The sequence below is a fragment of the Myotis myotis genome, unplaced genomic scaffold, assembly GCF_014108235.1.
Source record: "Myotis myotis isolate mMyoMyo1 unplaced genomic scaffold, mMyoMyo1.p scaffold_m19_p_7, whole genome shotgun sequence".
In the NCBI taxonomy this organism is placed as follows: domain Eukaryota; kingdom Metazoa; phylum Chordata; class Mammalia; order Chiroptera; family Vespertilionidae; genus Myotis; species Myotis myotis.
This window is the reverse complement of record NW_023416379.1, coordinates 4,456,113-4,470,903: the sequence shown is the minus strand read 5'-3', so window position 1 is coordinate 4,470,903 and position 14,791 is coordinate 4,456,113. Positions and strand designations below refer to the sequence as shown.

The 14,791-nt window shown below is 51.7% G+C and overlaps 1 protein-coding gene across 3 annotated transcripts in view; it reads left to right on the top strand.

Annotated features, from left to right (window-relative positions):
- The window catches only part of TMEM181 (transmembrane protein 181), a 39,800-nt gene that overhangs the window by 20,276 nt on the left and 4,733 nt on the right, over nucleotides 1–14,791 (top strand). For all 3 annotated transcript variants that reach the window (XM_036316032.1, XM_036316034.1, XM_036316035.1), the window contains exons 4-15: nucleotides 869–959; nucleotides 2,439–2,560; nucleotides 4,449–4,559; nucleotides 6,765–6,845; nucleotides 8,141–8,240; nucleotides 8,686–8,816; nucleotides 9,305–9,396; nucleotides 10,245–10,302; nucleotides 12,196–12,298; nucleotides 12,815–12,866; nucleotides 13,653–13,735; nucleotides 14,577–14,666. In XM_036316032.1, coding sequence (XP_036171925.1) covers nucleotides 869–959; nucleotides 2,439–2,560; nucleotides 4,449–4,559; nucleotides 6,765–6,845; nucleotides 8,141–8,240; nucleotides 8,686–8,816; nucleotides 9,305–9,396; nucleotides 10,245–10,302; nucleotides 12,196–12,298; nucleotides 12,815–12,866; nucleotides 13,653–13,735; nucleotides 14,577–14,666 — 1,114 coding nt within the window. The remainder of the gene's footprint in view (nucleotides 1–868; nucleotides 960–2,438; nucleotides 2,561–4,448; nucleotides 4,560–6,764; nucleotides 6,846–8,140; nucleotides 8,241–8,685; nucleotides 8,817–9,304; nucleotides 9,397–10,244; nucleotides 10,303–12,195; nucleotides 12,299–12,814; nucleotides 12,867–13,652; nucleotides 13,736–14,576; nucleotides 14,667–14,791) is intronic.

Sequence of the window (14,791 nt, the reverse complement as noted above, 5' to 3'; positions counted from 1 at the left end):
TGATTTGAAGAGGCACAGCCATGAGGTTCCTGATTGTAGTTTGGCCTTTTAAATTTTCTGTCTTAAGATGTCAGTCTTTTTATGACACTGAAAATAGCAGCCTTCCCACAGGGCTGACTTGCTTCTGAAGGACCATCTCACTTCTGAAAGATGACAGATTACCCTCCAAGAGATCTCGTCACGTAGGTGGCTTTTGGGCACAGCTCTGGTCAGGGTTTTATGGAGACCTGCCAGAGCATGAAGACACAAAAGGCACACGCTCACTCTCAGAGACTGTGCATGCAAACAGTGCTTTCCTTCGGAGCTGTGTGGGGATGGGGGGAGCAGCTTTCTCCGTAGCCGCTGCTGTAGACACCGGTACTGGGTTTTTCAGCAGACACCGCAGAAGTATCATTGCCAACGGAGTCCCCTCTAATTTTTCTCCCCCAGGGTGTTAAGACTCCTCTAAAGCTGAGAATAACAGATGTCAGACAGCGACATGTCTGGTATATTGATATTAAATCAAGATTCTTAGGAACATCCTTCTTTGGTACCCTTATTATCTTATCATACGTCGCATCACATGCACTTTAACTTTCTCCGAGATGGCCTTTTCTTGGTATGGGTATTGTGCCGAGGCTGCGGGTGGTGGGGACGCCTGCCTGGAGGTGTTCATGAGAGACAGATGTAAATTGTAGCAGAGTTAGGCCTTTCTTTTTATGGAGGGTGGGATTTCACTCCTGTTGTCAAGGAAACCGTGCTGTTTCTGGTCCAGCACCAGTGCTCAGCCCTCATGGCTGGATATCAGTTTTGGATGTTAAGGTGAGGTATTTGGTAGCTGCAATGGAAAGGTCACATGGGTTACTTAACTTTTTTCTTTTTCCCTCAGTTGAAGCCAATTCACATACGTTCAAATCCACTGTCTACATACAATCAGCAACTGTGGCTGACATGTGTTGTTGAGTTGAATCAATCAAAAGGTATGAAGCCTGACCTTTGGTCTGATTTTTCTTTGTACAAAGCACCATATTGTAAAAGTTGAAAGAGCTTTCAGATCTTTTAAAGTGTTTTCAAAGGTGGATTATAAGGATGGCCTTTATTCTTTATAATAGCAACAAATTGGAAGCCCCTTAAGTGTCCTCGGTGTCCTCCACACCAAGTTATGCAGCCCCCGGGGAGGGTAGGTCACCCCCAGGGAGGGTCGGTGACCCCTCGGGAGTGCTGGTCAGCTCAGCTGGGTGGCTGCACAGTGAAGGAGCTGCTACTGCAGCCTTTTGGGTGGGGTTCTGGGGAAAATGAAGTCCCAAAGCCCCAAGGCAGTGGGTCTGCCCCCCAGGGACACTTGGCAGTGTCTGGAGACATTGTGACATTTTGATTGTCACAACTCTGGAGAAGGGGTGCTATTGGTGTCCAGTGGGTAGAGATCAGGGCTGCTGTTGAACACCTACAAAGCACAGGCCAGCTCCTCACAGCAAAGGATCTTTGGCCTCACAGTGTCAGCGGTGCCAAGGCTGGAAGACCTGCCCAGAGCACCTCCAGGCCCAGGGCATTGGCTCCTTCACCGCGATGGCACTAGTCATGGGCCGTCCAGGAGAACTGAGGCGGGGCCACCACGCGAGCTCAGTGTTCTGTGGTTCACACGAGGGGCTTTGGTTGAGAAGGAACTTAAAAAAAAACCTTGAAAATTCATATTAGAAAAAAATCAACTCCTTTTCTTGTAACATTTTAAGAAGATAAATTTGATATCCTTGTGTATTTGTATGTCTAGAAAATGGGATGATGGGCATGTACATATTAACTTGGTTCTCTCTAGGTGGGATTATAGTGTATAATGCCATCGTCATAGTTTTTTTTAAAAATATTTTTATTGATTTCAGAGAGGAAGGGAGAAGGAGAGAGAGTTAGAAACATCAATGATGAGAGAGAATCATTGATTGGCTGCCTCCTGCATGCCCCACACTGGGGATCGAGCCCGCAACCCAGACATGTGCCCTGGGCGGGAATCGAACCTGGGACCCTTCAGTCCGCAGGCTGATGCTCTATCCACTGAGCCAACCCAGCTAGGGCCATCATAGTTTTTTGTTCTCTGATTCTTTAAAACAATGAGCATGAAATCAGAAAAATTATATAATCAGAAAAAATAAATCTATTTTTATGTTTGTATAAAGTTAAATTAAAAAATTATGTGGGATAGAAAAGTAATTCATTAGCTGTGAACTATTTGTCCTATCATGAAATGAAGCTAATGGATCTGAAACAGGCCTTGGCATGGGCCCTGGGAAAGGGGTTGCACGTAGAGCTAATAGGAAGGCTTTACGTTGCTGGTGAGCCAGAGGTTCTCGAAGATGCTGAGGCCGAGGTGGGTGAGACCCTCCTGGCTTGTCACAGAGCCAGGCAGGCATGTTTGTCGATGTGAGTGCCTGACGTGGTCCCTGACACTGAGTTTCTTTCTTTTGTAGAAATGTCTACTCAGAAAAGCTTTCTCATGACCGTTAAAGTGGATGGCGTAGCTCGAGATGGAACCACCATGTTCATTCATAACAAAGTTCACAATCGGACAAGGACCCTCTCGTGTAGAGAGGTGAGCATTCCCCGGTCCGTGATTACTTATCATGCCACACCATCCAGACTTGCTTTCTTAAGTAAAAAAGCTCATACCAGTGAGGGTATGGAAAAACCATCTACCTTTATATACTGATACCCTTATAAATGCTTATTAACATACACACACGCCTGTACATGCATGCACATGTACACAAACCCACTCACATGCACGCACATACCCTGAGTATATGTGGTACCTACTTTTGCTGTTGTGTAACTTGCTGCCTGGTGTGTCTGTGGACTGTTGCTGGGAAGAGCAACCTGTTGTTGAGCAGGTACCCTAGGTGCAGAGTGTGCCTGTGGGATGGGAAACGCGGTGGCCCAAAGTGGGGAAGGAGCCGCACTCTTGGTTTTGTCAGCACCGTATTCTGTCAGTCAGAGGAGTCAGACCAGGTCCCTGTGAGTGAGGAGGCGACGTCAGGACGGCGTGGTGGCATGGAAAGCGTGAGGTGCACCAAGACGAGCATGTGTTTTTGAGTCTAGAGCAGCGGTTCTCAACCTGTGGGTCGCGACCCCTTTGGGGGTCAAACGACCCTTTCACAGGGGTCGCCTAAGACCATCGGAAAACACATATATAATTACATATTGTTTTTGTGATTAATCACTATGCTTTAATTATGTTCAATTTGTCACAATGAAATTGGGGGTCACCACAACATGAGGAACCGTATTAAAGGGTCGCGGCGTTAGGAAGGTTGAGAACCACTGGTCTAGAGTTAGGACAGCGGTTTTCCTGCTGGGCCTCGTGCCAGGTGCTCTCGGACGGCACCTCCTCCAGTCCTCCCAGCGGGCCCACGGGGCAGGATCTGTTACCAGAGCCCATTTTATGTCAGAAGAACCGAGGCTCAGAGAGGTCAAAGCACGGACCAGAGCGACACGGGCGCTGAGGAAAGGGGCCAGGATTTCAGTAGGAGCTGTTACTGCAGCCTTTTCAGTGAGGTTCTGGGGAACATGATGCTTTGTCATCCCGAAGACTGTGCCCTCAGTACGCACGCACACGCCTGGTGGGTAGCCCCGGGACACTCGGCCTGCGCGTCCTGGCCGGGAGTATGCAGGTAAGGGAGCCCCTGCTCAGTGCCAGTGATCACTCTCTGTTGGTGCCTCTAAACAGTGGTTCTCAACCTTCCTAATGCCGCGACCCTTTAATACAGTTCCTCATGTGGTGGTGACCCCCAGCCATAAAATTATTTTCGTTGCTACTTCATAACTGTAATTTTGCTACTGTTATGAATTGTAATGTAAATATCTGATATGCAGGATGTATTTTCATTGTTACAAATTGAACATAATTAAAGCATAGTGATTAATCACAAAAACAATATGTAATTATACATGTGTTTTCCGATGGTCTTAGGCGACCCCTGTGAAAGGGTCGTTCGACCCCCAAAGGGGTCGTGACCCACAGGTTGAGAACCGCTGGTCTAGGAGATCCTGAGATGGTCAGAACCACATCCTGAAGGGGCTGGGTCATTGGGGGCAATAGCAGAAGTGGGCCGAGGAGGAAAGTGAGGCTGAGGGGTCTGATGGGCTGTGTGTTAGCTTACACTCCCCTGTGCACGAGTGTGTTTGTGGGAATGTCCGGGTTGTGTTACACTGAACTTTTTTATGCAGGTGCATATGATGAGTCATCTAAAGTAGAGTCTAAGGACTGTAAATCATTTTTGTTTCCAAAAATACCCATTTGGGTCTTTCTTTCTAAGAACTGTTGTTGGCTGGCATCTGAATTTTTCTGGGCTTCTGGCGAGTTCCCTGGAGATGATCCGTTGTGATCATCTGTTGTTGAAATGTGTCACTTCATGGGTCACTGGGTGGGAGAGTGAGGCTGGCTTGCTTTAAAGACACAACTCTTCCCTGTGCGTGTGCAGACGTGTGCAGAAATCATTGTGGCGCACCTGGGCTACCTGAACTACACGCAGTACACGGTGACCGTGGGCTTTGAGGACCTCGATCTGCCCCTCAAGGAAGTGAACTTCACAGTAAGTGGCCAGCTGACGCAGAGGCTCCTGGGCTCCCTCGTTTCTCGCCCATTCTGCTGAGTGGCTGAAAGAACACGGCACTGAAGTTATGTTATTTTAGATTGTGAAAGACATGTACAGTTTTAAAAAGTTACAAGAAAACCACAAATTTATTTAAAGAATTTTTTAGTTTTCACTATACATAGTTATTACAATACAAGGTGGGGCAAAAGCAGACTTACTGATGTTCGTATGGAAAATAATACAATAATTAATAAATATTAATTATTAACACATTGTATGCGGGAAACGTGTTTACACGTTTTACGTATTTATACGTTCTACCAGTGTAGTAGAGCGCGGGACACGTATTAATACGTTTTTTATAGACTAGCGGTAGAATGTGGGTAACGTATTAATACGTAAACTAAAGTTATCGTAATTTTACTGAACGTTGCCATTTGCGCAAAAAATTAGCAAAAATGGCCCGCGCCACCTGTTAGCGCGCGATAAAAACTACCCGCAAACAATGTGTTAATAAGTGAAACCATCTGGCATGTGCCCTGACCGGGAATTGAATCGTGACCTCCTGGTTCATAGGTCGACGCTCAACCTCTGGAGCCACACCAGCCGGGCTCCTGGAGGCATTTTACTGGTTAATGTTTTAAGTTTAATTTCTTGGTGCCTGCACAAGATTTGACATTGTGTTTGCTGATATGCGGTCAGAGTTGGTGCTCAACAATGCTGACCGGAGGAACTGGACCAAAACCTGTAGGCTTTAATTAGGGAGAAGTGACCAGGCCATGAAGTCAGCCTTGTTCCACGTGTCCATTCACGGAATGACAGGGTGAGCCAGGAAAGGACCCGTGGCTCTTCAGACGTCAGAGTAAAGGTCTGCAGCCTGAGTGTTTGCTGGGATTTTACTCTGTTTATTTCCTTTTACTTATTTCCTTTTAGTTTCATTGCCTCGTGTCCAGTGTCTTCAGTAGTATGTGTGTCTGTGTGTACCTTTCAGGGTGTCAGGCAAGTGAGTTAAATCTAGTGTCGAAGACTCTCTGCTCTGAAGTGGGTTTTAAACGCCTCAGATGACTTTAATTCAGTGCGTTGCGTGTGGGCTCTGTGGCCCAGTGCCATGCTCTGGACCTGCTGGTGAACTGGCCGTGGCCGAGGCTGCGTGGGCTGCCTCCTGCCCACGTCAGCACGTGGTGCCTGTGTCCGTGGCTCAGCTCCCTGCACACCTGGCGGGAGTGAGATGAACTTACGGCTGACTCCACGGTACTTATTTGGTTTGAGATGCATATTTTTATGTTTCATTGAGTCTTTTATAGAACATCCTACTCACATCCTATCTACTCACAGTTTACATCTTTTTAAAAATCTGTTTCTTTTCGTGGAAAGCTGGTGTTCTCTAATAAAGAGATTGACAGTGTTGTTTTTTTATATGAGATTTAAAAGCCAAATGCTCTTATTATGATTATAGACTAATTTATCTGCCAAGTTCATCATTAGTATAACACTAATGAAAAACTATTTTCAGATGTAGGTCATTAATATTTTCAAAGTCTGTGTTCTTTGATATTAAGAGAAAATGTAATGTGTTAAAATTTTAGAACATGTAAGAAAGTAGAAGGAAAGAGAACATTTTAAATTACCTAACAGTCTCATACCTAGAGATTATTATTATTTTATTTATTTATTTATTTATTTTAAATCCTCACCTAAGGATGTTTTGCCATTGAGTTTTAGAGAGATTGGAAGGGAGGGGGAAAGACAGAGAGAAACATTGATGTGAGAGAGACATATCGATGGTTGCCTTCCTCGTGCGCCTCAATGGGCTGGGGACCAAGCCTGAAACTGAGAGGCACATGCCCTTGACCGGAATTGAACCTGTGACCCTTCAGTCCTTGAATGACGCTCTATCCACTGAGCCAAACCAGCTAGGGCTACAGATAACTATTATTAATAATCTGGTGTACTTCCTTTTTTGTGTTTAATTTTAATTTTATTTTTCAACTACAGCCGACATTGAGTGTTATTCTGTGTTAGCTTCAGGTGTACATCATAGAGGGTAGACACATACTTCACAGAGTGGTCTCCCTGACATTTCCAGTCCATCCTCGCCCACATTCACAGTCATTACTTTGTGTGGCTGCATTCCCTACGCTGTGGAGTACTTCCTTTCAGATGCATTTTTCCTCAAACATTTTTCCCCACTTTCCATTTTAGTGGAAGACTTATGACCCCGCATTTTCCCAGATGGAAATTTGGTTCCGGTTCGCCTTTGTGGTGCTCACCTTCATTGTCACTGTAAGTACCGCTCACCTGACAGCCAGGCCAGGTTCTGACAAGAGCAGAGTCAGTTTGTGAATTTGGTCATCCAAGTGCAGACCCCACGGGCAGTTTCTCTGAGCTGAGACACGTGCCTCGGGCCTGACACACTATACGCGCCTCAGGTCTGCTCGGGTGCGCAGTGTAGGCGGTGATGCGGTCTCTGTGGCAAGGACGTCCGTGTCGGAACACTAATCCCAGGGCGCTGACTTGCAGGCAGACCCGCATCCGTGGGCACTGACCAGTGCCACTCCCCATGCGGCAGGAAGGCACCGGGTTTGCGTGACTTTTCAGTGCAGGCACAGCCATTCCTGGCTTTCACGTGTGGAAAATTGTACCACACCTTTCCGTCCTGGGCTTTTCGGGAGTGAGGCCCAAATGAGCCGGTTTGGAGGTGCAGGCTTTGGGCTGGTTTGGGATCTGAGCTCAGTGTCCACAGCACAGTGTGACTTCGGGGGAAATGCCTACCCTTCGCACACCGGCGACCCCCCGGCGGCCGGCCAGTGGGGTGGGGTGGGTGGATGGAGCAGGACGTGTGCCTCACGCAGTGACCGCGCCGTCTGCAGGGCGGCATCGTGCCCCTTGGCTGCCGCCCTGTGCTGGCAGAGCATGTGACTTGGGGAGCTTTGCGGTGGTGTCCACCCCAAGTGCCACCCAGGAACACTTGGTGCTTTGCAGACGAGGTGCGTACAGCAGGACACAGCTCGTGGGGGGACGTGAGGCGAGTGCCAGGTGACAGTGGCTGGGGCCTGGGTGTGGCCGGAGGGCGGGACCCAGCCACTCAGATATGCAGAGCAGGGGATGGGCTTCCTTCGTGACTGACTGCAGGAACCACCACTTATAGTTGGTCAGTCAGAAACCCTTCCTGTTTCTGGAAGCAGCTCTGGTACCTGGGATTCTGCTGCACAGTCTGGGCCCAGAGAACAGGCCCAAGAGAAAAGGCCTGGGCATGACAGACAGACTGGAGGACAGGTGTAGGCCTGGTTCCCTTGGCTTTTCCTCTGGGAGCCCAGTGCCATCTGTCGTGTTGCCTTGCGTGGAGCATGTGGCCTGTGCCCGGGGGAGCTCTCTGTGTGGCTCCGTTCCCCTCCTGCCCATCTGATCTGGGCCCCTTGCAGCAGTTACCATCTCGTCGCAGTTGTCACTGGTGGTCTCAGTAGTGAGTTCAACAAGGGCTGACTGCGAGCTCTTGGCTGGACCGGGACTGTGGATCTGGGAGATGGCGGTGCTCAGCGGGAGCAAGCACGCAGTGACGAGGCCGCTTCCGTTGGCAGTGCCTGTTCGCACATTCCCTCCGCAAGTTCTCCATGAGGGACTGGGGCATGGAGCACAAGTGGATGTCCATTCTCCTGCCTCTGCTGCTACTTTACAATGGTAGGTGCGCTTTTATTCCGGGCTTTCCCCTTAGAATGGAGGGCTGGGAGGCATCCGCGAGGTGGGCTGGTCTGTCCCCCTAAGTGGGGGGAGGGAGTCAGGAGGGGGATGCCTCGAAGGCACAGGCAGCAGCGCCCCCAGCATGTGAAGGATGCCGTAAGGATTCGCAAGATGCTGGAGCTTTCACAAATGAGTGACTGCAACTCGGATGGGCTGCAGACAGCCTCCTTGGGACTTGGCTGAAGGCTGCGAGCCCTGCCATCTGTTCCTCTTCCCTTGCCCAGAGCTGCACCTCGGGATTCCCGGGCCTGCAGGAGGCGCGGGCGGCGGGAGCAGACGGCGTTCTGTAACCATCACAGGGCCCATCTGCTCGTTGGCTTTTAGGTTTTTTGAAAAACAAAACGGCCTTTAGTGTCCCCCCTTCTATCCCTGCCTCTGCTTGCAGACCCGTTCTTCCCCCTCTCCTTCCTGGTGAACAGCTGGGCGCTGGGGACGCTGGACGACCTCTTCCAGTCCCTGTTCCTGTGTGCCTTGCTGCTCTTCTGGCTGTGTGTGTACCACGGGATCCGGGTGCAGGTGAGCCGCCGCCCTAGCACTGCCGGGGGCCAGGACTCTGCCCATGCCTGCCTGCCTCTGGTGGTCATCCCTGCCCGCTTCCGTAGGTCATCCCTGCCGGCCGCTGGTGGTCATCCCTGCCCGCTTCCGTAGGTCATCCCTGCCGGCCGCTGGTGGGTCATCCCTGCTGGCCGCTGGTGGTCATCCCTGCCGGCCGCTGGTGGTCATCCCTGCCCGCTTCCGTAGGTCATCCCTGCCGGCCGCTGGTGGTCATCCCTGCCCGCTTCCGTAGGTCATCCCTGCCGGCCTCCGGCGGTCATTCCTGCCGGCCGCTGGTGGTCATCCCCGGATGAACTTGGCCTTGGGGGCCTATCTCCAGCCTTGCGGTCAAGAGAAGCATGCACCCATGCAGAAATGGTCTCAGTGTGTGCGACCCAGTGCACCCTCTTAGGGTTAGTGGTTTGCTGAATTACTAACTTCTCTATTTCTTACTCTTTTTTGCTTTTTAGGGAGAAAGGAAGTGTTTAACCTTCTATTTGCCTAAATTCTGCATTGTCGGACTCCTGTGGTTGGCTTCGGTCACACTAGGAATATGGCAGACGTGAGTATTTTTATAACGCGTGAAACTTGTCCTGGACAGCAGCTGGCATGTGGATGGATCTGAAGTCTGACTGTGTGCTGTGCAGCATCCAGAAAGGAATCTGTCACCCAGAGTCTTAAGACAGTAGGGCGACTTGACCTGAGGATTCCATTTTGCTAGAATGGCATGTGGAGAGATGCACGATTCTTCTAACCTGGGATGGGAAAGGGAAGAGGCGTGTCCTTCTGGAGTCCTCCTCCAGAGAGGCCAAGGCGTCATCTGTAGGCGTGGTGCTCAGGTCGTGCCTGGCTCACCACGCCCACCAGGTGTCTTAGCTGCTCCTTTGGCTGCAACCTGAAAACTTCCCATGTTTCTAAGTATTTCTGTGCTTCTGTAGAATTGTACCACTGCAGAAGCCTGTGGGTTTTCTGCAGAAACTAGTTCCATTTTGGCACCTGGCACATGAGACTTCATAGCTCACACTTTCTCCCCTCCCTCTCCCTGCCCGCCCATCATTCCAGCAACCCGGTTTCACTTTCCAGTGATGCAGGGAGTTTACAGTTATTTTACTTTTGTGTGGACTCATCTGCTTCCTGGTGCCCATTTATCACTGAAAGGTACCTGGAAACAGCTCTTAAAATTGCAGGAGTAATAATAGTATAGGGGTTTTCAAAACGAAAAACACTCCAACTTTCCCATGGTGATACTGTGGACAGTTATGCTAGCAGCATCATATGCATTGCCAACATGAGAGTTAGGATTCCTCAGAAATTTAGGATTACTTTTTCAAAAGCCTTCATCTAAGTGAAAGTATAAAAATAAAAAGTGAACTAATTATTAATCTATGGTTTCTTATAACATATTTTTAGAGTTAATGAATTGCATGATCCAATGTACCAGTATCGCGTTGACACAGGAAATTTTCAGGTAAGGATTGTTAATAAAGCCTGCGGATTTTTTTTAAATGCCATTTTTTTAAAAATGACTGAATTTTGTAATTTAAATTGTGCTGTTGACACAAACTTGCTAACCGGCTATTTGGGAAGGACTATAGGAAATTCATGTGGAAAATTTTGAAAAATGTGCTTGAGTAGTCTGAAAAATAACTCTTTAAAAGCTATGCTGTTACTCCCGGTCCTTGGCTTATGGCTGAAGCTCCAGGGCCAGAAAGTGTCCGACTGTAGGGACACCGTGGGACAACTAAGGAAATGTTTTGTTCATTTATTCTCTCATGCGGGCGGTTTCCAGCGGGAGAGTGGCGGCAGGGCCCGGAGCACGGGGCCCGGCTCCAGGAGGCGCCATCCTGAGATCATGTCCTCTTCGAACCAGGGCCCACGCATTTTCACTTTCACGGTCAGCCCGAGTGGTGTCCTCTCGGCTCCAGGCGCTGGCGCCCTCTAAGAGTCTCCGAGTCGTGTGTCCCAGGGCACGGAGCCGAAGCTGACCTTGGGCGGCCTTAGCATGTCTCTGGGCGCAGTCCCTCCAGAGCTTCCTGTGAAGCTGTAACGCCGGGGCTCTTTGTGGAGTGGCCGCAGAGAAAGAGGGCAGTTTAGTGGGTGATGCCGTGGGAAAGGCGGCAAACCTGTGTGGAGACTCGAAGGAACGAGTGAGTGTCTGATTCTTCACTGGAACCCAGTGGGGGTGCCAGTGGCCTTTCCCATCAATAATGGATCAGTGTGAGGAGTTCGGAAGGTCACTGAATGTAAGCCTTACGAACAGCATGCCATGACCTTTGCCCTCGAGGACAGGTGACCTTGTGAGGGAGAAAAGCACAGAAGTAGAGACCGGAGTGCTGAGGGTTCAGTGCCCACCTGTGGACTGTGGGCCCCAGGGTCGAGGGTGGTGGCATCTTTGCTTTGTCCTTTTTCTGCCATTGAATCAGCCTTCGGACACGTTAGTAACATGGGGAGAGCAGCACCTTGAGCTGGAGTGGGGAGGCGTTCTGGGCCAGGGAAGCCACTGCTCCCGGGTCACGTGGGGACGGCCGTGCCCAGCAGGGAGACGGCGTCAGGCAGGCTCCTGTTACCAAGGAAACACTGGTCAGACTTCCAGGAAGCTGAGTAGCTCCAGACCCACGACCGATCTCGTGGAATCCCTTTATGTTACGGACAAGAAAATGAAGCCCAGACGAAAGTCACAGTTCTGACGAAGGCAGAGCAGCCCCCTGGCCTCCCGACTGGCAGGCCTTTGACGTGGGGGGGTGGGGGGGCTGGCCCTGAGAGGAAAGGGCAGGGATGCCGGGGGGTGGGGGGTGGGGGGGGCTTAGAGCTGGAGGAGGAGCAGCACCACCCACCCTGCGGAGCCAGGCCTCACCGCCTGCCTCCCCACCACAGCTTCTAACCTCAAAACAAAGTGTTCTTGTTTTTCCTGCAACAAAACTACAGAATTGTGGATTAGACCTAACGTCCTCTAAACGACTTCCTTCCGCCCCATTTCACAGATAAGAAACCCAGGTCCAGAGAGATGAGAGTTGCCTGAGGGATTCTGTCTGTCTTTGACACATGCCATGACCTTTGTAGGCAGGGCAGGCAGCCAGGCCTCCATCCGGAGGGCGGAAGTAGGACCGCTGACATCTGCTGAGCACCGCTGCGTCCAGCCCTGTGTGTGCGGGGCTTGCCGCGTGGAAGGGAAGGAGTCTGGGTTCTCCCTCAGCTGGTCAGCAAGGGCTGGGTCCTCGTGGGGCCACTGTGCTCAGAGAGGGCGAGGGCTGAGCCTGGACAGGGACAGTTGGCGCGGGGGGAGCGCTCCTGTTCTGTTGTGGGGCGACCTTCAGGGCTCCAGGACCTGCTCCTACTCCAGTGCCGTGTTGTTGCGTTCCAGGGAATGAAGGTTTTCTTCATGGTGGTGGCTGCTGTCTATGTCCTATACCTTTTGTTCCTGGTTGTGCGGGCCTGCTCGGAGCTGCGACACATGCCTTACGTAGGTGAGCGCCACTTCACAAGTGCCCAGTGCGAGGCGGTCAGGGAGGAGTGGCTGGAGGCCACCAGGCAAGTGACCTGGAGGGGGAAGATCCAGAGGGTCCCTGGGAGCCAGACGGCTGAATGGGTCCCTCTGGGCCATGGGGACGGAGCCTTGGCCAGCGCTGGGGGAGGCCTGTGGGCTGGAAGCGAGCTGGGCCCTGGGAGAGCGTGGGTTGGAGCTGCCTGGATCCTTCCAGCAGGCACCTTGCGGAGGGCCCGGCTGGGGCGGTTTCTTAGTCCTTGAGTCGGGAAGTCACCGATCTCGTGGGGTCCTTTCCCTGATCTGTCACAACAAGTCATGTGGCCATGGCCTCGCCGGGGCCTGCCTTCTGGCGCCAGCATTCCTCCTGGCTTGGCACTAGCAGGTTTCAGATCAGAGGGAAGAGGGCTCTTGTGCAGGGCTTTGCTTTATTTCCAGGCGAGACAGAAGTGGAATGTACTTCCTGGGGGTTTCATGGGGGTGTTCCTTTCTTTTTCAGATCTCAGGTTAAAATTTTTGACTGCGTTGACTTTTGTAGTGCTTGTCATTAGGTAAGAAAACTTTATTTCTCAAAGAAGCAAACTGCATGTTAATCTTCCTCTTGTGGCGTCTTTTCTCCCCTGTGACGGTTCACGGCATCCTCCCGTCACATGTGCTCTGCAGCTCAGAGCACTGGCCCCTTGGAGGGTCTGAGGCCACAGGCAAAGGGACCTGATTTACACTTTCATTAACAATTGTCCGGCTGGGCTGCGTGTGGAGAATGGAGCCCACGGAGGGGAGGGAAGGGGAGGGGAGGGGGAAGGCAGGCGAGGGGCGGAGGATCGGGGTGCTTCGGGGCAGAGCCTGGCTGTGGGCTCACCTTAGCAGAACCTCTGTTGCCACTTGTCGGGGCAGGTGTCTGACAGGGAATCGCTGCCCAGGGATGTGATTGTGGAGGAGCGGACGTTCCTCGGGGAGCCGGTCGTTAGGAGATGATCTTGAAAACATGAACCCACAGGGGCTGCCCTCCCAGGGGCTCAGTCACTCACCCACCCTGCTCAGACGCGGGTGAGTGCACCTGCTCAAACATGAACTCCAGGGAGTGAGAGGAGGAGGGGATGTGCTGAAGGTGACCTCCAAGGCCCTGATTCAAGACCGTGCCATGGCCAACGTCAGGCTTAGCTGACTGTCCCAGCAGCTGGCCCCTGCACCTGAGGTCACACCCTCGCGGCAGGGGACAAGTTTCCATGCAGAAACAGTCGTGATGAGACTGTATGTTAATGGGGCGAATACAACAACTTACACGAAGCTAGTGCTGTTTCTTCCTATATCTTACATATTTCCCTCCTTTTTTCCAGCATCATCATCCTTTACTTAAGGTTCGGAGCACAAGTATTACAAGACAATTTTGTAGCTGAGCTGTCAACTCACTACCAGAATTATATCCTTTTCCTCGGGCTCAGTGCTTCAAGACGGAGTGGTTACAGTCAGGTCTCTGAGCACCACAAAGAGGCAGGTCACCTTCTGGGCCTGTACTGCCTGGGGCGCCTGGGGTCCCGCTCCGTCTGCAGAGAGGTGTGCCCACCTGGCCCTGCAGCTCAGGCTCGCAGGGTGAAGTCAGTCCCAGTCACCAGGTGGATTCCAGCCCGGGACCCAGTGTCTGTGGCCACTCCTGGCCTCTCTCACCACCACCCAGAGGCCTCCAGCTGCAGTCCATGTGGCTGGTAATGAGGACAGTTTGAACCTGTCTCCAGGGAGGGCTTGTAAACCTGTGAGGCCTCCTTGCGTTCCTCTGTGGGTGCTCGTGGGTGCCCACGGCCACGCCTCCGCAGGGAACTGTCAGGTGCGTGACAGGCTAGGTGTGTTTCCCACTCGATATTTGTGACTGAATTTCACACTACGCTTTTATCAGCTTCTCAAAGCGTCTGTCATCCAGAAAAGGGGTAAGAATGACTGCTTTGAGGGCCCGTTTCCACCTCTTCATTTCATTCTTGATTCACCCGTGTGGCCTTCCCGCCCTTCCCTGGGTCACGGGTCCTGCCTCCTCGGAGGTTCCGGGGGGTAACCTGTTCCTTGCAGGTAACCTTGCAAGGTTGCTGTAACCTCTGGCCATGGGCTTGTCCTGTGGTGGCCACGGTCTGGGTTAGGGGGCCCGGGTACTGGCGGTCAGTGGCAGAAAGGGCTGGTGGGTAAGGAGCAGACAGACTGACAGCACAGACCCGGCCCGACCGCCACCCGATGTGGAGCGTTCCAGGTCTGCTTGCTTCCCTTGACGGTGCCACCAGCTGAGTTCTTATCTTTCTATGGCTTGTTGAACTTTTACCTCTACACGCTCGCCTTCGTGTACTCTCCATCGAAGACCGCCCTGTACGGTAAGCCGCCGGGTCAGACGCTGGAAGTTCAGGGCCCATCTCCCGGCTTTCCCTCCTTCCCTAGCAGAGAGAGGAGGTCCCTTTAAGTGTGAGCTCTGCGACTCGGAACACAGCAGCTGCGTGTG